Source organism: Chionomys nivalis, chromosome 17 (assembly GCF_950005125.1).
Source record: "Chionomys nivalis chromosome 17, mChiNiv1.1, whole genome shotgun sequence".
NCBI classification, from domain to species: Eukaryota; Metazoa; Chordata; class Mammalia; order Rodentia; family Cricetidae; genus Chionomys; species Chionomys nivalis.
The window spans coordinates 56,351,132-56,373,731 of record NC_080102.1 but is presented as its reverse complement, the minus strand read 5'-3'; the positions used below and the strand labels follow the sequence as shown (position 1 = coordinate 56,373,731).

Genomic DNA, 22,600 nt, shown 5'->3' with positions numbered 1-22,600 from the left:
GGAGGAAGTAGGGAGACCTTGATGGAGGAATGGGACCCTCTTTGTTTATACAGGCCCCTAAGTAAGAAGCAAGCCAGAGCAGCCTTGCATCAGGTTCATACCTTTCAACTTCCTCCATTATGGGTCTCTATTTAGGCATCTTCTTGTTACCCTTTGATTTAGAGATCAGGACCCAGAATTGCTTTCAACTTGATTTCAACTTCCCCTTCTCCTGTCTCCTATTGTAACTGTTTTGGCTGTGATTCACCTCTTCTTCCTCCATTCCTGGGTGGGGTGTGTCCCTCCTCCAAGATGGAATGTTTAGATTGACTCTAATCTGGGAGGAAATCAAAGAGGGATTAAAAAGGGTTCAAAGACTCACGCGTTGTTGAGAAGGGTTGCTGATGGATAAATGAGAACAGACAACCCAGAAGCAAGAGGGCAGGTGTGTGGATGCCAAATACCACACAGACTTTCCAGGAGGAGAGGGGACTGCCAGTACCCACCGTATTCCAGATGTGTGCAAGTGTAAATTGTTTATCATCTGATACTCAAAACCCCATGGGATAGTGAGATGAGTTTGATGGAATTCAGTGAGGCTTGATAGCTTTGAAATGCCCCAAGTGGATCTTGGGCACTCTGTCTCCGTATCCAATGCCTCTGCCTTCTTTCTGTCCAGCAAGACTTGAATTGGGCACTTAGCAAGAACTTAACTTTTGCCTCTGAGAGCCAAGAAACCATGGAAGGAGAATGCTGGGAAAACAAGCTTCTGACTTAGTCTGGAGCCGTGCTAAGTTAACCCCTGACTGTTGGCTTCCTCTGGACATTGGACCCTGCCAGATTTATACACGTTATCAGGTAGTGGCAAGAGCCTTCATGCTCTTGTCTGGCAGGAAGAGAACTGCCTGTCTTCTGCCTCAGCTCGTGGCCCCTGCCATAGTCAGTACTTTGCCTTGTGAGAATGCTAGAGGTTGCAGGTTACTCCTGATCCATCACCTTCCCGTTACTCTTTCAGCCCTGACAAAACAGAAGGCTGGAGCCACTGTCCACGGAAGCTCTAGACAGGAGGGCGTGGGCCCATTCTGAGGCCTGTTTCATGCTTCTCACCTATTTCCACACTGAAGGGGTCCGTCTTCTTTGAGGGTTTAAATTTTGACCAGATCCCTGATGTGTCACCCATGATTTTTTTTTTTTTTCCAGTTTTTTGAGACAGGGTTTCCCTGTGTAGTTTTAGAGCCTGTCCTGGAAATTCTATAGACCAGGCTGGCCTTGAATTCACAGAGATCCACCTGCCTCTGCTTCCTGAGTACTGGCATTAAAAGCATGTGTCACCACCACCTGGCTTTACCTGGTTTATGATAGGAGTCCTGGAGGGGTTGATTTTGCTCAGTCTTGAAGCCTGGAGAGAGTCAAGCATGTCCTCACCAGCACACCTGGCAGGGAGATGTGAAGCCACAGCAGCCCACAGTGGTTGGCCAAAGGAGGAAGGAAGGTGGTGTCGACAGGATGTGATGTCTGCCACAGTAGCAGCAGACTATTCCTGCTCTCTGTGTGGGTATGTTTCTATTGCTTATGAAAACACCATGACCAAAACACAGCTTGAGAAGCCGGGCGATGGTGGCGCATGCCTTTAATCCCAGCACTTGGGAGGCAGAGGCAGGCGGATCTCTGTGAGTTCGAGACCAGCCTGGTCTACAGAACTAGTTCCAGGACAGGCTCCAAAGCCACAGAGAAACCCTGTTTCGAAAAACAAAAAACAAAAAACAAACAAACAAAAAAAAAACAGTAACCCAAAACACAGCTTGAGGAGGAAAAGAGTATTTCACTTCCAACCACAGTACTGATGTCCTCAGAGGAAGTCAGGGCAGGAACATGGAGGTAGGAATTGGTACAGAGGCCATGGAGAAATGCTGTTTAAGGATTTGCTCCTTGTCCCTTGCTGAGCCTACTCTTTTACTGTGCCCAGGACCATCTGTCCAAGTGAGGACCTCAGTGAGGGGATAGACCCACCTGCTTCAGTCCTTAAGAAAAATGCCCCACAGGCTTGCCCACAGGGAGGGTTCTCTTCTCAAATGACTCTAGCTAATGTTATTTTGATAAAAACAAATAAGTAACAAAAAAAAGCACAACTAGCATTTTTTTCTTTTGTAGGAAAAAATAGGAAATTATTTTCCTGGCTCAGACCTTGGAAGCAGTATCATTAGATAATGGTACTATGCCCAGGGTGTGTAGAGCCAGGACTCTTTCTGCCTAGTTTTCTTTATGTTCAGCTGGTAGCAATCTGTTCCTCAACTGGGTGAACTGAGGCTCTCGGGATCTGCCTTTGACCTTTGTGTCTCTGTTAAAGCTCCCTGCTCCTGTTCTGTGTAGCAGAAAACCCAGAGACAGATATTGGGGTTCAACCTGAAAATCAGAAAAGCAAAGCAGCCAAGCCACTAGAGAGTTCTTACCTCTATGAAATCTTCAGATTGAAAAAGAGTGAGTTCCTGTCTCATCCTGCTTTAGCTTCCTCTCTAGTCCTTGGATTAAAGGCATGCACCACTACCACCTGGCCCCTGTGGATAATTAGTGTGGCTTCTGCGATTAAAGGTGTGTGTAACCACTGCCTGGCCTGTATGGCTGACTAGTGTGGCTATTTTGTTTTCTGGTCTTCAAGAAAGCTTTATTTATTAAAATATAAATGAAATATCACTACATTTCCATCCTTTTTATCTAAAATAAAAAAGGCTATAAGTAATATAAGTACAATAACTATATGCAATATATACAGGCAATAAATACATCAATGATATCTAGTCCAGTTGCATTTGACAAATTCAGAAAAAACTATTCAATATCTGTCCTATCTTAGTGAGTTCAAAGTCTTGTACCTAATTTACTCTCTATCATAATTTGCTTTCTGCACCTGGTAAACAAGGAAAACTTTAACTATCTAGTCTCCAACTCCCTCAGAGACACAAGAAGGAGTCTGAGTAAGCAGGAAGTGTGAGCAAGCAACTTCCAAAAAATGTAAGGAATGACAGAAACTGCTGGCTACCTGGATAGTCACCCAAAGTTGCTCTGTGATGTTGGGGCATCCATCTTTTGGCCTACAGGCCTAGCATATCTGACAGACTTTTCTGTGAAGCAGGATATTCTGAAGGGCTGTCCCACCTTGTCTTGACAATGTTTGGGAGTCACTTTCTTTTGTGAACTGATTGTCTAATTAGGGCAGCATAATGTCAGCAGTTGAGGCAAGGGCATTTTCTTGCCCAGTGACTTACTTTTGCCACAAAGAAAGTAAAATTCACGTGAAGTTTCTTTGATGGCCATTATCTTCTCTGAAGTAGATTGGTGCTGCCAGGGGCAGACATGTCTCATTGTCATAAAAAAAGAGTCTATGTTATTAAAACATCTTAAATGCCATACTCTCTAGATCTCTGAAGTGTTTGAAGATGACCTGTCTATCTGAAATATATCTTTGTTTGACCTTGAACACATATCTAATGTAACTACAAGTTCAGTTATAATAGGTGATTAACTACTAACCTACAATTCCTTATCCTAAACAGTTGGTAAAAATAATTTTCAAGGAGCAGAAATGATGGGAACCTCCTTCAACCAATGGCCTTTAAGAGGCTGGACCAGGTTGGGGCATGACTTTGGGTACCAAAAAGCCGTGGTCCCACCCTGCTTGTTCTCTTCTTCCTGTGAGCCCCACCTGGATGTTGGACCCAATTCCTATTTCTTCGCTGTGATCCATGAGTTCCCTTTTAATAAAGAAAAACCTTAGAATACTCTATTCAGAGTTAGCTTGGGATTATTTGACTCATGTTCCCTTCCATTTGACGTATTCTGCATTGTCTTATGCCCAGCGTGGGGCAGACTAGATTCACATAAAACCTGAGAAAGCTTGAAAAGGAATTTTAGACACGAAAAAGCAAGAGTTTAAATGCAGCTTCTTGCTCTGTTTGCTGGCTCACCTTGGCTCCTTTAAGACAGGCTTATAAAAGAAGCCACACAGCTTTGGAGTTCCTGCTTCCTGAAAGAGTCTGCCAGACATTCTGCAGGACACAGAAGAAAGTAACTGACAAACTGCCAATATAGGTGGAACTGTCCTTGAAATTTTCTGCTTCATAGAACAGTCTTCCGGATACTATGGGCCATTAGGCTGAAGATGGGTGCCTGAAACATAACAAAAGACCTTTAGGTGAATCTCCAGGCAGCAAGATGTCTCAGTCAATTTTACTGCACATTTTGGAAGCTGATTGATTGCACTTCCTGCCTACTCAAGTAATATTATCTCCCTTCTCAGGCCTTCGATGGGGTTGAAGATTAGATAGTCGTAGTTACTTTCCTCTTATGATCTAGCCAAGCCACTTCTAATACAAGACTTAGACTCCTTAGGATAAAACGATTATTAAAACATTTTAGCATAGACTCCTTGCTTAATGTTGTTATGCTGGTTGTAATTCTAATTTTTATACTTGATATCTGTTCTTAGTGTATTGTATATAGTTTTGTATTGGGTTCAGAACTCTTATTTAGACAAAAGGAGGAGGTGATGGTGGGGAACTTCCTTCAATCAGTGGCCTTTAAGAGGCTGGATCAGGTTGGGGCATGACTTTGGGTACCAAAAAGCCACAGTCCCACCCCACTTGCTCTCTTCTTCCTGCGAGCCACACTTGGATGTCGGACGCAATTCCTATTTCCTCGCTCTGATCTATGAGTTCCCTTTTAATAAAGAAAAACCTTAGAATACTCTATTCAGAGTTAGCTTGGGATTATTTGACTCGCGTACCCCCCATTTGACGCATTCTGTATCACCAGATATTTACATTACATTGTTAAATGAGCTCTATAGGTACAATACCTTAAACAAGAGTAGAAATGTATGTACAGTATGTTCTAACAAAATCTCAAATTTGTATCAATATACAAAATATATACACAATGTACAAAAATCCAATCCAATATAAAACATTTAAAACTAGTAGCTGCTTTTTATTTTTTAAATCTACCTTTTTATCTTATCATTTATATCCTCCATTTTTCTTTTTTTTTCTTTTTTTTTTTCTTTTGGTTTTTCGAGACAGGGTTTCTCTGTAGCTTTGGTGCCTCTCCCGGAACTATCCCTTTTTTCTTTTTAGAGTAAATTCAATAATAATCTACCCTTTTATCCTGTCATATCTGTATCCCCCTTTTTTCTTTTCAGAATAAGAACTCTGAATCTAATCTCCTTTGTTCAGTTTTCCTCCTGAGAGTAACCAATAACAACTTGTAACCAACCCCCCTAAACAATGACAAATATCTATAACCCATTGAATGACCAAAAACCACCCACCCCACCTCTTGGAAATGTGGGTATCGTATTCTTAAATTTACTTCCTGCAGTCTGGGGGTGATGGCATCTTTAGGGGATCCTGAAAAGAAAAATTTGGGTTGTTAAGTCCTGGGAGAGGTAGCTGTATCATTTGTTGTCCAGTCTCTTGAGTAATGGGAAAGTTCAGGGCTTGTCTCAAGTTCTGATTAGAGTAGTCTGTCAGACTGGATCATAGCTAGCCCTCTCGAAATTGTTCTGAGCAGTTTGTAGTTGAAAGCTGATCTTCAAATGGTGTTTTTCAGCTTAGTGGCGTTATCATAGTCCTGGAGGAATTATCGTTGTGGGGCCCCAACCTCCTTTTGGAGACTTCAAAGGTCAGGCATGTTCATGGTTCACTGATAGAGGCTCAAACCTGAAATTATGTACAGGAAGGTAGATGAAACTTTTTTTCCTAGGATTAGTTAATACTCTATGTGACCATTAATATAATGACAAAAAGTTTAAGATATATATCTTAATATATTAATATACTAATATATCTATATATATTAATCTTATATATTAAGAAAAGCTGTTAAAGAGTAAATATAAAACCAAAGGATTATAAGGTTACTGGAAATAAAATAGTCCTTAAATACTTGGTTTTCTTATGTTCCATATCAGGTGGCTCTTCTGACATGAGACAAAGATTTTAGATTTCACTTTAATAAGCATGCTTGGGTTTAGAGAAGGAGAGAGCCACACTCCAACTCCAGAGCCAGCTTTAATCTTTAATTAATTGGACTGGGACTACAAAAAGTCCATTTGCATTAAATATCTGTAGAGAACAGCAGAAAAAAATAAACATTTGGGAAGATTTATGAAATATTATCCTGTTGGAAATGTGATATATCAATAGGTCAATTTACTCCTTTTCTTGAGACATTCTTTCTGGATGATTTGTCCTTTTTCTTCAGAGGTCTAATTTGTCTGTCCAGTAGTCTTCAGACTCCTTAGCTGGATACCTTGATTCTCCTAACAAGACAGAAACAAAACCCTTTCCCAACCCTAATTTTGGAGAGATTCTTTTTTGTCAAGTTATATCTGTTCAAATAAGAAGAATTTGTTAGTGTTATAGGTTGGTTTAGATTAAAAATGACCATGCTGTTTGATGAACTATCATCTCTTCTAATTAAGAAGTGTCTCTTGTTCAATTGAATCTTTATCAATTTTGATGGTATCCATAGCTTTTCTTCTCCTCTGGAAACAAAAGCAAAACTCATTCCCCAACATAACACATGTCCTGGTTTCCATTCTGAGGTCAGTACATCTTTAAAGTATATTGGCTGACTTAATTCTGTAATTTTTTTTCTTCTAGCTAATGTCTTTCCGCAGCTGTTTCTTTCTCATTAGCATTTAGAGAATTCAAAGTTAATAAAGCATTATGCAATCTATTTCTGGGGGTATATATCATCCCTTTCTGTTTATTTAACATATCCTTTAGAGTTCTATTTGATTTTTCCATAACTGCCTGACCTGTAGGATTGTGTGGTATACCTGTAATATGCTTTATATTATAATAAACAAAAAGGTTCCCATTTTCTTAGAGACATATGCTGGAGCACTGTCTGTATTTATTTGTACAGGTACCCATGATGGCCATAACTTCTAGCCAATATGTGATTACCAAATCAGCCTTTTCCAAATTGAATATGTATCAATAGTATGGTTGTATCAATAATAGTTTTCCAAATTCTACAAAATGGAACATATCCATCTGCCAGATTTCATTCCTTTGAGTATCTTTTGGGTTACTTCCTGCAGTTCTTGTGATTGATTGTATAAAGAAAAAGTAGGACATTTCCTTAGAATTTCTTTGGCTTGTTGTCACGTGATGGAAAAGTCTTTTTGTAAACCTTTGGTATTGACATGATTTTTTTGTGTGTGAAATTGTGAGGTCTTCAGCATATTTCCAATCAATAATTTATTGATTTATGCATTACCTTGTGCTAGAGGACCTGACAGACGTGTATGGGATCAGATGTGTGTTATGTATATGGGGTGATTCCTATTCCTGGCTATATCTTGTAACTGAATAAATAATAAAGTCTATTCTATATCATCTGGTATAAATTCAGCAGTTTCAATATGTAAAACAACTCTTTCAGCATATTGCGAATCTGTAACTCTGTTGAGAGGTTCTTTAAAATCCTTTAGTGCCATGAGAATAGTACATAATTCTGACTTTTGGACAGAATCATAAGGGCTTTGATCCACTTTACTTAAATTTTCTGGTGTAACCTGCCTTTCATGATTTATTTACATCAGTATAGAATGTATGGGCTCCAGTTATTGCTGTGTCCTCTACAGTGCGAGGAAGGGTCCAGTTAGTTCTTTGTATAAGTTGAATTCTTGCTTTGGGGATACTTGTTGTTAATCTCTCCCAAAAAATTACTATAACCTCTTTGCCAGGGTTCCCTTTCTTCCCGTAATTTGTCAATTTTGTCATTACAAAAAGGTTCTATAATTTCTGCTGGATCTATTCCTGCTAACTGATGCTATCTCAATTTTCCTTTTAGAATTAACTCAGAGACATTTTCCACATATTTTTTTTTAAATTTTTGCACTTGGTTTATGTGGTAAAAAGATCCATTCTACGATAATATCTTTCCTCTGTATTAAAATACCTGTAGTGGAAGGTTTAAAGGGTAATATGACCAGAGTACACTTAAGATTCGGATCTACACGATCCACATGAGCCTTCTATAATTTCTCTTTAATCAAAGCCAGTTCTTTCTTCGCTTCAGCTGATAATTTCCTGGGACTATTTAAGTCCTTGTCTCCATTTAAAGTTTTGTTTAAATTATTCAAGTCATCAGGACCTATCCCAACACTGTGCCATACATGAGAAATGTCTCCTAGCAATCTTTGGAAATCATTAAGAGTCTGCAATTGCGCTCTCCTAATTTGCACCTTTTGAAATTCAATTCTTTGTAAACCTATTTATAACCTAAATAATTAATTGAGTCTCCTATTTGTATTTTTTTCAGGAGCAATTTGTAATCCCCAACAAGGCAAATTTTTCTTCTCCAAACATTTTTTCTAAATTATCTGCATTCTAATCAGATAGTAAAATGTCATCCATATAATGGTAAACTATAGATTGAGGAAATTGCTTACGTATCATTTCCAGTGTCTGACTTACAAAATATTGGCACAGGGTAGGGCTATTTAACATTCCTTGTGGAAGACTCTTCCACTGATATTCCTTAGTAGGCTGATAATTATTGTAAGTAGGCACTGTGAAGGCAAATTTTTCTCTTGTGTTTTTCTTGGAATAGTGAAGAAATAGTCTTTTAAATCAGTAACTGTAAGAGGCCATCCTTTAGTCAATAGAGAAGGCTAAGGAACACCAAACTGTAGAGAGCCCAATGGCTGAGTCACCTTATTAACAGCTCTTAGATCTGTCACCATTGTCCATTTTACAGATTTCTTTTTAACAACAAATACAGGAGCATCCCAAGGGCTGGTTGGTTCTTCAGTATGTTGAGCTTCTAGTTGCTTCTGTACCAGCTGTTCTAAAGCCTGCTCAGATTAACATTTCCCCAATCCCTCAATCCTAGAAACAAATCATAAATTAACATGTTAATTTCTCTGTTGGTAAAGACCATTGCATAACCCATACAGGTTTGTCTGTCAACCATTTTAAAGGTAGAGCTGTTGGTGCCTTTAGATCAGCAGCTGTTGTACCCTGTTCTTGTACAACCTGAATGGTTGGTGACTGTTCTTTTTTTAAAATTCTTTTTCTTTAGAAAAACTATATTTTCTCATTGTACATGTGGTGATTGTTCTTTATAATATCTTGTGATTTTCTTTACCAGAAACATACATATATTGCTATAGCAAATCACATCCCCACAAATTCATTACTATGATAGCCCCATATGGTTTTAATATTTCTCTCTGTCCTTCTGTCCCTATACATACACTCATCTTGCACTCTGCTTTACCTGAGATAAAATTCCAATCCCTAAAAACCGAACATTTACATCCTGAAAGGCCAATTTGGATGCCAAGATTCTGATGAAATTATTGTTACATTCACACCTGTGTATACCAGACTTTCAATGGCAATGTCATTTGTTTGTATATAGAAGTTTGTTCATTTATAGAAGTTTGCCAAAATACTTTCTTTATGGTTTCTCTTGAACTTTTCATTCTCTCTTCTATATCTGTTCAGTCATCCAGAGCAGGATGGTTTCTTAGAATAGTCATTAGTTTCTTTAATTGCTCTGGGAGGAGTTTCCTCTACAATGGCAGGAAACAACTGGACCGGATTTAGCACAGGGGCCTCTTGCAGGAGTTTCCCTGTGGCACAGGATTACCATGAATAGTCCTCATTCACTAGTTCAGTGCCTACCTTTGCCACATCTTCTGCATAATCCAGAAGGGAGGAGCATTCTGAATGGATCATTCTTAGAAAAAGCACTGTTTACAACCCTTTAAGGTGACCTTGTTTGCTACAATCGAAACACTTGACATTTCGAGTTTTCTTCAAACCTCTGGAAATCACCTGTCCTATCCACGTATCATCATGGTCATGAGAGTCAATATCAATTGTGTCTCGAATCCATTCCTCCAAGGTGCTGACCTTGTCTTTAACGGCCTAATTACCCTGTTCCATAGAGAATTAGGCAGTCTCAAAAGCTGGAGATTTGATTATTATTTGTCTAGCTTCTGAATTTGGTATCATTTTATTTACTGCTGAAGTCAGTCTCTGTAAGAAATCCATAAAGGCTTCCTTTGAGCCCTGTATACCTTTAGTAAATGACTCAGTTTTCTTTCCTATTTCTCCAATTCTGACCCAAGCATTCAAAGCTGATGTGTGGCATAAATCCAAGGCATGGTCATCATATACAGTTTGCCTTTCTATAGTTTCATAATCTCCTTCTCCAAGAATTTAATCTTGGGAGATTTCCCTACCTCTAGCTTTATTCCAATAATCTTAGCCTCTTCTCTGAACCAGGTATTCCATTGTAATACCTGGTGGACCAGGCTCTAAAACACCTTTAACCAATTCTTTCTATTAATTAGGGATAATTCTATAAGAAACTGACCATGAGTATAACATTTGCTTCACACAAAAGGTCAATGCATACCATATAAGACCATTGCTTCCTTGAATCTCCTTAAATCTAACATTTGCACAGGAGTCCAGCTAGCTGTAACAGAGCCTTTGCCATTTGGCAGTTCCTGTAAGGTTACTGGATATATTAAGGTTGGTTGTTTGAAAACCTTAGACTGTTCCTCTCTATTCTTATAATGCAATGCTGAAATTGGTTCTCCATTAAATTCCTCTGTCTGGATTTGAATAACTCTGTGGTCTGTTTTATTAGGTTTTTCTAAGACCTATATCTTAGCCCTCAGATTAACCATTTTAGTGATAAGACAAAAATGATAAAGCTGATAATGTTTACAATTGACATTATTACGTGAATCCCATCTAAATTAAATATCTTCTTATTTAATCATTCCATTTTTAAACTGTCTAGCATATTATCATACAGAGACCCAAATCCCTCCATTGTAATGTTTTTTTTCCCATTTTTTTAATGTGGGGAAAAAAAACCTCTCTTTTTAAATTCCTCCCTTTAAGAATTCCACATTGTCTTACTAAATCTACTGATGAAGTTGATGAAGATGTGAGGCTTATTCCTGCTGCATAGAACAGTAAAGGCCCTACTGGATTTCAAGGAAGCTTCCTAGTTTGGCAGCAGCCTGAGAAGGGGGTTCAAGGAGACCCTACCTCACGGGAGGAGGGGGGGAGAAAGAGAGAGAGAGGTCTGAAAAATGCACAGGAGAACCAGCCTGAATCCTGTGGCATTTGGAGTCCTGTGCTTCTGGAGTTTGGGTAGCAGCTGGAGACTGTTTCAGAACAGCTACAATAGGAAAATCCCAAACTTGCTTAGATGCTTGGGGAAAAAAGAAAAGTAAGCCTAGCCAGGTGGGGCTGGAGCTCCATGTGCAGCTCCATCAGGAGCCTCAAGTGCAGCTCCAGCCTGTGCAGGTGGCTAAAATCCACAGACAAATGGCTTATTCGTACCCTAAACATTGGGCTCCAATTATAGCATGAATAATAAAAACCTGAAGACAGAAGATACTGGAGTTCATCCTGAAGATCTCTATGAAATCTTCAGATTGAAAGAGAGCGAGTTCCTCTCTCATCACGCTTTATCTCCCTCTCTAGTGCTGGGATTACAGACATGCACCACCACTGCCCAGCCTCTATGGCTAACTAGTGTAGCTGTTTTGTATTCTGGTTTTCAGGCAAGCTTTATTTATTAAAATACAAATGAAATATCACCACCGTTCTGCCATCCACACAGACAGTTGAGATGGGCTGTCGGGGAGGTGTGGGCCAGCCCCTCTTTCATGTGGTTCAGCAGACTCATGGGCAGCAGGCAGAAACCATGGGAGAGTTGTGATGAGGTTGTCTCTGTTCTTTCCTTGGGCCAGTTTTGTCTTTCTATCCCAGATTCTCCCATGTGTAACTAACTGGAGTCCTCAACCTGCTTCTGTTTTGAACCCTAATGGTTGCTTTCAGCTAGGACATGAGCCCACTGCTCCTGGGGCCTGATAGCCATGGATTTACCATCAACTATGTCTCCATTAAATGTGTTAGCAGGAGGACACTGAATATAGATTGAGTCTTCAGGGTGAGTGGAGTGCACAGATGCATAATAGTTACGTGTAAGATAAGAGCATGATGAATAGATTATGTGACAGAAGTAAATAATATTTAAGGGTTCCCTTGTTAAACCCTTAAGTAGATCAGCCTGCCCCCAGGACTCTTCTCTTTCTTCCGTGGAGATCCTGAGTATACCGTTCATGTAAAGAAGAAGATGCTAGGGGTGGACAGGAGTGAAGCCAGTGCTTAGACTTGGGTCACCAGGGAGTAAGCGCTGGGCTTAGCGTAACAGATAAAGGTGAAAGGGAGGTCTTCTGGGGGGCTAGGTGAGTCAGACAGCTGTGGTACCTCAAATGGGGCATCTTGTTTGAATCAGAAGTGGGGTGTTGTCTGTCATCTGATCAAAGTGTCAGGCTGCTATTAGAGGCAAAGGTTGTGACCTAGAACAAAGCCAGTCATGATTTAGGGGACATCTAACTGAAGAGAGGGGGGCAGTCATGGCTGCAGGGGACATGGGGGGAGGTCTGTACCATGTACAGGCAGACTTTAGGTCTTCCTTGCACTGTACTAATTATTCACTTAGTACATAGTAATGAGCAAAATAAAATTATTCATGGTGTATCCTTCAGTATTTTATATTAGGGTGTCTCGACAGGAGGTCTGGACAGTGCTGTGTATTGGTTAATTGGGAAGGGAGTAATTTGTAATTAGTAGCAAGGAAATTGCTACTGCTATTTTTGTTTTGTTCAAGTCAGGGTTTCTCTATCTAGTCCTGGGTGTCCTGGAACTAAATCTATAGACCAGACTGGCCTCAAACTCACAGAGATCTGCCTCTTGAGTGTGGGGATTGAAGGTGTGCTCCACTCATACCCGGCTTGTAAATATTTTTCTAAAAATGTGTGAATAGTTCTTTTTATGTGAATGACCTTATCCTCTTGCATCTGATTCATGATACTTGACTCTCAGGTTATGGCAGAAAAACAAATTGGAAGTGACTTTCAATGTTTTGATCTTTTGTATGCTAAGAAGTATCTTTTGGTGCTAGAGAAATGGATGGTTCAGGGGTTAAAAGTAGGTTGTCTGCTCTTACAGACAACCAGTCTCCACATCAGAGAGCACATAGCTTCCTACAGCTCCAGTTCCAGAGGATCTGATGCCCTCTTTTGGACTCCTAGAACACACACACACACACAATTTAAAAATATTAAAAAATCAAAGCCTGGAGAGATGGCTCAGGGATTAAGAGCACTGACTGCTCTTCCAGAGGACCCGTGCCTACGTGGCAGCTCAAAACTGTCTGTAATTCCAATTCCAAGGGACCTGACATCCATGGCAAAAAAAAATTAATTAATTTAGCTGGGCGATGGTGGTGCACGCCTTTAATCCCAGCACTTGTGAGGCAGAGATAGGCAGATCTCAATGAGTTTGAGGCCAGCCTGGTCTACAAGAGCTAGTTCCAGAACAGGTCCAAAGCTACAGAAAAACCTGTCTCGAAAAACCAAAAAAATAAAATAGCAACAACAACAACAACAACGTTTTACAGTATGGTCTTTCCCAGTTTGACTTGTCTCATTATATGCAGCACCTTTTACAGCATGACTTATGTGCATATAGGTAGAATGCCAAAGAAGGCTTCATAAAACATTTATAGCAATGAATATTGATATCTTCTATTTAATCTTATTTGCATTTATAAGTACTTTGTATTGATTTGTGGAAGCAAGTGTGCCATGATGTACTCAAGGGGGTCGGAGTTGGTTCTTGACTTCTACCATGTGGCTCTGCTCAAGACAGACTTGGTGGCAAGCACCTTTACTCATGAGCCATCTCGCTGACTGTTATTGTGCATTTTGTCTCGCTAGATTTATTCTCTAACCTTTAGTTTGAAAATATTGTTCAACAAAAATTTGTTGGTGCTGGAGAGGTGGGCCAGCAGTTAAGAGCACATAACTTACTGTTCTTGCCGAGGATCTGAATTTGGTTACCAGAACACACATCAGGTGGTTCCCACCCACCTGGCAATCTGGCAGCAGGAGGCTGTGATGTCCCTGGCATTGTTGGGCAATTGAACTCTTGTGCATATAACCCATCACACACACACATAATAATAAATAAATTCTACAGAGCTAGTTCCAGGACAGGCTCCAAAGCCACAGAGAAACCCTGTCTCGAAAAACCAAAAAAAAAAAAAAATAATAATAATAATAATAAATAAATTCATATTGTTAATCATCTTAAAATTGCAACTGCTGTAATAGAATTTAATATAATAGCACCTTTGTAGAAAACTCTATAAAATAGGTTCTTATTTTTTATGATATATTCCTTTCTATTACATTCAAACTTTCTATACTTTATGTGTTTGCCTTTTGTAGACAAATCCTTTATCTTCCCTTTTTTATATCTAATGTGAGGTATTGGATTTTAATTAATTGTTTAACAAATATATTTATATACTAATGCACAAAAAAGAAAATATCGTTCAGCCAAACTTGACTGTTATGGTGGGGAGGCAGGGAGTACCCCCCTTTCTGTGCCACCTTAGCAGTAGTAAAAGGAGGGAGGAGAGTTCATTCCTTCCTGCCTTCCAGGTGAGTGCGTGGTGGGAACTTCAGCTTGCTGACTCGGGTTCTCTCCTCAGAGCTCCATGAACCTGCCTCCTGACAAGGCCCGGCTCCTGCGACAGTACGACAACGAGAAGAAGTGGGATCTCATCTGTGATCAGGTATGAGGTGGCCGTCTGTGTGATCAGGTGTGAGGCTGGCAAGGTCGGGTCAGGAGGTGGCAGTCTGTGACACCTGGACGGAACAGTAAGGCCAAAGGTATAACTGCCATGTTGACAGGAGCCAGCCTTGGCACGGGGTAAGCTAACTCTGTTCAGGGGGCTTCCTGGCTGAGATGACTGGTGGGCCTAAGCGCCCACTAGGGCTCCCAGTGGACAGTGATGCCGGTGGCCTGTGCAGGTCAGCTGTGGATGAGGGGAGCAGTTTTCCCAGGAGACTGTTCATCCCAGGACTGTGGCTATGAGTACAGGCTGTGCAGAAGGACTCTTACTCTGACCTAGACGTGACAGACAGTAGGGTGTTTGTCCTGTCAACCACAGATTTATAGGAGGAAGATGCCCCTGCCCCCAAGTAGCCGAGGACTGCAGCTTCCCTCGCATGGACAGTGTCTAGAGCTGGGTAGCAAGGGAAGGCGCTGCTTTGCTGCGAAGCAAGGTGTCATCAACACTCAACTGCCTTTCTTTCCGTGCACACATGTGAAGGTCACAGGTCATGAGTCTTTGAATGCAAGGCTCAGCCTGTCTCTTGCTGGGTCTGGAAGGACCTGGCACAGAGGGTGGGCATTGTGTTTAAATAGCACTCAGGTGCTGAGCTTTGTCATCAACAACTCTGTGATTTTTTTTTTCAGGGTCTGAAAAAAAGCATAATAGCTAATGTTTGAGAGCTGACTACCTGTTAGGAATGACACACACAATAAAATATTTATCCTCACAAAATCCCCTGATACACTTGCTCTTTCAGTTAGAGAATCCACAGTCAGATTGGGTAAGACAAACAGGTGCTAGGTCTTTCCTAGCTATTTTCTTCTACTGTGCCCTGTGTTTACCCTGAGCTAGCATTATGATTCTGAGGTCTAAGTCCAAGCCTGGGCAGTGGTGGTGCAAGTCTTTACTCGGGAGGCAGAGGCAGGCAGATCTCTGAGTTTGAGGCCAGCCTGGACTACAGAGCTAGTTCAAGGACAGTCAGGACTACACAGAGAAACACTGTCTCAAAAAAACAGAAAGAAAAAAAAATTAAGAGTACTGAGGTCTAAGTCTGAGCTCTCACCAGGAAAGGATTTGGAGAACAGCAGTGCTGAAGTTCTTTACTTGATGAGTTCTGTCCTCTCCCCCCCACACCCCACTGAGACAGGGTTTCTCTGTGTAGCCCTGGCTGTCCTGGAACTTGCTCTGTAGACCAGGCTGGCCTCTGCCTCCTGAGTGCTAGGATTAAAGGTGTGCGCCACCACTACCTGGCAAGTTCTGTTTGGATCCCTGTATGCATCTCTTCCCCTGAGTTCTTCAGATAGCTTCTTTGTGGAGAACTTTAGAGGATCGTTGCTGAGGGGTTTGTTGAGTCTCCTCTTGGGTGGGCCCGAGTAGAGAAGACATAGTCAGTCCTGTGCTCTGTGGAAGGGTATTGGGGGGTAACCCAGCCGCGAATCAGCATTTGGTTGCTGGGGTCCAATTCCTGGTCAAAGCATAGACTATATATCTCCCTGAGCATAAGAACACAGCAATGCTAGCTGAGCCATAGCTGCAGAGTTGAGAACTACAAAAACTAGATTCTTTGGGACAAAGCTCCCCTCCCTATGGCTTTCCTGTCTGCCAGTTAGCCATTTACATATACCTTTTAAGTACTAGTCCCAGCTCTGGTCTCTGCATCTTAGCAAGCAGTAGACTCAAGATAGTTTCTAACATAGAAAAACACTTTAGGTGCTAGGAGCATTGACTGGAGGAGACCACAGCAACAGGTAGGATGTGCCTAGGGATCGGTCAGGGAAGGGAGCCTAAGGGTTGGGTGATGCTAAGCAACAGGAGACAACTGGAGGCTGAGTTCCCTCAAACTGAGCACTGTAGGCACTCTCCTTCCTTGCACCCTCCGTGGATTTGTGTTTCTGCGTGTGTATATATATATATGTGTGTGTCTTTTTCTCACAGGAACGATTCCAGGTGAAGAATCCTCCCCATACCTATATCCAGAAACTCCAGAGCTTTTTGGACCCCAACGTAACACGGAAGGTGAAGTATGAGACAGAAAGGCCTATCTTACTGCCCTTCTGTGGAGTTTGGGCACAAACCTTTTGACGTGGGACTAAGTATTTTTGAATAATGGGAGTTAGATATCTGAGCTGTGAGACCTAAGTGACTATCCAGTACTGTAGGAAACGTCTGTGACTGCACATTGTACTTTCTATGTTTTCTTTTCTGCCTCTTTTATTTGTAATATAAAATTGGATAGCTGGTATGCTAGAGTATACCTGGGAGACTGAAGCAAGAGGGTTGTGAGTTCCAGGACTTAGGCTACATAGCAAGATGCTGTGCACCCTTTCCCCAAACAAACAACAGACAGACAGACAGACAGATAAGGTTGGTGGAGGAAGGAAGGTTAGAGAGATGACTCAGCAGTTAAGAGAACTTGCTGTTTTTCCAGAGGCCACAGGTTCAGATCCCAGCACCACATGGTAGCTTACAACTTCTGTAACTCCATCTCCAGGGAATCCAATATCCTCTTCTAGCCTCTGTAGGCCTTGCATGCGTATGGTACATAGACATACATGCAGGCAAACACTCACACAAAAATATAAACAAATAAAATCTTAAAGAAAAATGTTTGACAGGGAATGTCTATCAAGTGACAAAAGATTCCATGTTTACAGAAGTTCAGGAGGAGAGTGCAGGAGTCAACCAAGGTCCTACGGGAGCTGGAGATCTCACTTCGCACCAATCACATTGGGTAAGTCAGGCCTGACCATCCCAGCCTCTCTCCCTGGTACCACAGGGAGATTTTGGTGCCCTTTGTTGGTTTATCCTTCCTGCCATGCAGTAGGTTTTCCCTTGAATAACTCTCAGCTCTACAGAGCTCTAGATGTGCCCTTTCTGGGGTTTCTACCCTTCAGCTCTGCCTACTGCTGACCAGTCACTTCTGGCAAGCCTGGGGCCTCTCTTGGGGTCCTGTGGCTTTGAGTAGAAGACATTCCCATAGCAGCTGAGACTAGAGTCTGCCTGTGGTCTGGTCCTGGGCCAAGAGAGGCCGAGCAAAGCTTGGAACATGAGAATATGTTATATTGAATAGATGAAGCCTAGTTCCTAACTGGTGACTAGTTAGACTTTTTGGTGCACAGATTATTTACCTGTTAGAAAAACAACAACAACAACAACAACCGTAGTACACAAGCAGAAGAGGCTTCCTGAAATACCGAAGAAAGATGTGAGATAGTGGAGATCAGGCACTGGCTGTCTCCTGTATGCACAGATCCGTGTGCTGCCAACACATTGAGATCTGTGTGAGTCCTTCAGACCCAGTGGGGAGCCAAGTGGTGCCAAGGGAGCGAAGGGTTGATGCAGTGAGGTTCAGGAGAGGACAGTGCCTCAGTCCTGTGAAGCTGTTCCGCAAGAGCGAGAAAGGTGAACAGAGCGAGGCAGAAAGGAGAGTGTCATGGGGCCTCAGTGAGTGGTCAGCAAAGGGGGAAGTGGGCTTCTGGGCAGATGCCAGCCTAAGTCCCTGAGCTTCCTGAGAGTAAGGTGGAAAGAGCCAAATGACATCATTAGCTTTTCCTCTCTGTCGAGGCAGCAGCCTACTTGTCTACCTCCAAGCCAGACCTGCCTGGAGCTCTTAAGGGGGAGAGGATGTCTGTATGTGACCAGCTGCAACAGCAGTCAGAAGGGAAGCGGCACAGGCGAGGGCAGGAAAGGGACAGTTCCTGGCGTTGGGAGCTGTGCTGTGGTAACCAGAGCTTGGCTTCCACATCAGTCATCTGTGATCCAGACATGAAAAGCACTGAGAAGATGTAGCCAAGCCCTCCCAAAAATCGTACAGAAGGAAAACTAGATAAGTTCCTCAGTTAGGCTATGTGCGCATGGTTAAAAGTGACACTGGCAGTCCTGAGCACCATCTGGTACCTGCACCACTCCTCCACCCCACTCCACAGGGCCTCTCTCTCAGGCGGTGATGTCGTCTGTGAGGGTGGGAGTCTGTGCTCCTTAGGAAAGGACCACAAAGTAAACGTCCCCCATGATTAGCATAGTTCCCAGGCCTGGGGCTTCTTAGCAGTTGGTTCTCACATTGGAAGTCCAGAACCAGCCTCTGGCTCCCAGGAAAGACCTTAGTTGTGACATTGTAGAAGCCCCCCGCCATCCAGTCTGAGGCTTCTTGGGTAGTTCTATGAGGAAGACAGAATCCTTTCTTCAGGGAGTTTGTCAGGCTAGTGAGGGGTCCTGAGGGGTTCTGCAGGAGTGAGTCCACAGGCAGTGGTTGGGGGTTCATGCTGTCGAATAACACTGCCCCAAAGTAGGATTCCAGAGCCCTCTAGCTCTTCTGGTTCGTGTTGGTTTTCCTGCCTTGTCAAAGCGCCCTTTAACCTCTTCTTCAAAGTGTCAGTATCCCTAAAATAGCAGCGTAGACTCAGACAGGAAATGAGAAGGGGGTGGGGAGCTGGAGAGCAGACAGACAGGAAATGGGAGGCCTGTCGGCCCCCAGAGAGGAAACTAACTTCAGGCAGCTCCGGTGTCAGCTTCAGCTGGTGCTTGCTGCCAAATCAACCAAGCCTGGTGCTCCAGCTCCAGCCTCTCTCAGCTCCGGGTGTGGCTACCCAGCATGGAACTGATGTCCAACTGTGGGGTAAAAGCCCTGCAGGGCAGATGGACACAGCTGCTTTGTGTGGTCCCATGGACATTCCAAAGTGAATAGAGCACTCAGAAGAAGAGGGGGTTTGTCCTGAGGGGCTTACGTCTGAGTGCAGTGGACAGTAGCCCTCACCAACTCTGCGGGCATTGACTCTTCACTTACAGTCCAGAGATAGCACAGTCTTTCTGCCCGCCCACCTGCCTGCCTTCCCACATTCTCATGTGACTGTGGGAGTCATGACATGCTGGAGTTTGAGTTCCTAACTGTTCCTAGCCTTTGTCGGTTCTGCCAGACTCACTCCAATTGAACACAGAAATCACACAACCATCTTTGCTCATTGCTTCTCAAGACTGAACTCAGTAAAGAGCCCTTTGGCCCAGTAGGGAGCTCTGACTGAGATTTATGGCATTAGGGACTTGCTAGCTTTCTCAGACACAGCTCTGTGAGTGGTAAATGCTCTGGATGCCTCCCCGATTCTTTCGGCACACAGTGGAAAAGGACTTCATGTCTAGCATTGTGTCAGATCAAGGGGATACAGGAAATAATTGGGCTATAGCCTTGGTCCACTAGGAGAGGCTGGCTGGAATCTTGTTGGCTGAAGCTCATCTGTGATAAAGCAAGTGGTATTGGAAATGCTTTCCCCGTCCCTGGTTCCCTGGCTGTGGGAGGCCCAGACTCGTGACAAAGTCACAAATGGGTGTCATAGAGTTTGGTTTTCAGGATTTTCTCAGCCTGACACTAGGTTCCAGTAGGATACAAGAGTGGACACATATTTGTCGCTAGATTGCTGGGTCAGAGCCCTCCACCAAACCAAACCAGTTTACAGACTCCATCCACTTGTCTCCTGTATCTGCAGGTGGGTGAGGGAATTTCTCAATGAGGAAAACAAAGGCCTGGATGTGCTGGTGGATTACCTGTCATTTGCCCAATGTTCTGTCATGTGAGTACCACAAGGGCTAAGGTTGGGGACCCACTGGGAAGCACACAGTTCCAGTCTATTTAGAAGAAGCACCTGAGGGGTGGGGATATAGAGCATCAGAGTGTTGCCTGCCATGTGCTGAGGCTGAGGGTTCAGTCTCCAGCATGGGAGGAGATGGGGGTGGAGGAGAAGAAAGGATGAGATTCCAGCAAAGAAGATGGGAATGGGCAACCCAAGACAGGAGGAAGTAGTTCAAGTGTTATGTCGAGGTGAGCAGGCAAGACAAGGGACTATCAAGAACCAGCAAGGATTGGTCGGTTAGCTGGAATAGAAGGCATGTTTGGCGGAGCATGAAGAGAAAGTATGGAAAGGGAGCTTGGAATCAGAACCCAAATGATCTAAGTTCCAAATTACAGGCTATCTAAGGAAATATCCTGGCTCTTCAGGGAAACGCCTTGGTAGGACTAATCCATTCAAAATTGAATATTCCATGAGGCAGCTTAAGCCCTGAGATGTGAAAGGTCTGTTGGTGAAGTACAGTGAGCATGACCTTTGACCTGAGCAGACAGATGAAGCATTTGGGAGCATTATCCAAACATCTTTTCACGGGGAGGCAGGAACAATGGCATGGCAAGGCACTGTGACTGAGGGCTTTGATTCAGACAGAGTTGGGTTGTGCACTGTCTGTGGAACCTTAAGCAGCTTTGTGGTCCTCGCTGGAAGGAGTAGATGAGATGTGTGTTTCCCACTTAGCATTTGGAACATGCTAGGCCTCCTCTTCTGTGGCAGCTGCTTGTTGTTGATTTATTACCTGGATGATGGGCCTGCCTGTAATTTCCAGACATATAGAAAGAAGGCTGACCGTGATGGCAAATAAAGTTACCAACATGTGTAGCCTTACGTCCTAGACAGTCAGCCTGGGGAAAGCAGGTCCCAGCTTTGCTCTCAACTTCCCATGGTACCCTAGCATTGAATGTTCCTAGTCTGGAGAAGCCCCAGGCTTGAGCCTTGAACCTTGCCTAGACCTTTGCCTTTGTGCTGTCCCTGCCCTTATGGCTCTTCTCTGTCCAGTGCATTTCCTTAAGAGCACAAACTAAAGCCTCTCCCAGGTGCAGCTTCTGTCACCATTCCCAAGTCATCCTCTTTAAATCTAGAGTAGGTTACTCCCCATGCAAATCTCTACAGAACTCATACCTCATGATCCTCCTGTCCCTTTAAATAATCTTTTTTATAGAAAGAAATGGAAAAAAATTGCTTAAGTGAATTTTTAGTTCAGAACATTTATAGTAAAAAGATGTAGATTGTTTTCCCAAATATGCCTGTCTGTCTTGAAAAAGAAAACAAATTCCAGTTGCTCTAAACCAAGAATACACCAGATGTTTAATGTTTTGGTGTTGAGGGCAGTGCCTCTGAAAGGAAAGAGTCCAGAGAAGGAGAGAGAATGTTTTAGGAAGCCATGCGAGGGAAGGGTATGGCTGAATAGTTGGAGAGAAGGTGTGCATTTCTAAATGGCGCATCCTGTGCCTGGGAGGACCATGGTTGGTGGGTGCGTGTCACCCCGGTCAGGACTTCTCCTGTTGTCAGGCCATTGCAGCCTCCTTTAGAACTTCCAGCACCTGTGATCCTTCCTTGTTTTAGAAATCCACAGCCTTTGACACCAGGCATTCATGTGGGGCAAGATGTCCTGTGGGAAAAAGCCTTTGGGAGATACGCCCCAGTTTTAGGGCTGCAGGGGCACAGGGGAAGAAGGACAGGCGGAACTGCTCTCAGGGTGTGTACTCTGGTGAAAAAATGTAAGGGAAGGCCCTGGGTGGTGTGTAATGTGAGCTATCCTCTTTGCCCTGAGCACACTACTTATGGTAAGAGACATGCTACAGGAAGTGCCCAGACAACAGTGATGTCTCCAGCAGCTAGCACGCCCTGTCAGTCTCAGCCTATGGTTTTCTTTCTTCTAGGGAAGCTGAAAGAAGTAGTCAGTCATAGAGAAACAGCCCATTAAGAGGGCTACTAGGCCTAGAGTGTAGCTACTGGGACCTCCTGTTAGCACACCAGCCTAGCAGGAGGCCTTTGACTACTCCTCAGCATTGAAAAGCCAAATGAAGCCAGTCCAGTGCTAGGATGGGACAGGTGTACTCCCTAAGCTTAAAGAGCCAACTTTGACTTTTCAGGAACCTCATTACTTTCTTTTCAGGCCTATTTAGTTCTTGATGACCTAGGCTAACTTTAGAGTGCTCTGAATCTTTAAGCCACTGCCATTGGTCAGTGAGTAAGATCTGCAGCTGGCCCATTCCCCTATACTCTTCTTTGATATAGATTTTTTTTAAAATTTTTGAATTGATTTTTAT

General features: G+C 42.9%; 1 protein-coding gene across 4 annotated transcripts in view; it reads left to right on the top strand.

The window, feature by feature from the left end:
• Positions 1-22,600, top strand: part of Fmnl3 (formin like 3) — a 58,532-nt gene that overhangs the window by 22,949 nt on the left and 12,983 nt on the right. For all 4 annotated transcript variants that reach the window (XM_057791929.1, XM_057791927.1, XM_057791928.1 and 1 more), the window contains exons 2-5: positions 14,590-14,673; positions 16,651-16,731; positions 17,370-17,446; positions 20,193-20,276. In XM_057791929.1, coding sequence (XP_057647912.1) covers positions 14,590-14,673; positions 16,651-16,731; positions 17,370-17,446; positions 20,193-20,276 — 326 coding nt within the window. The remainder of the gene's footprint in view (positions 1-14,589; positions 14,674-16,650; positions 16,732-17,369; positions 17,447-20,192; positions 20,277-22,600) is intronic.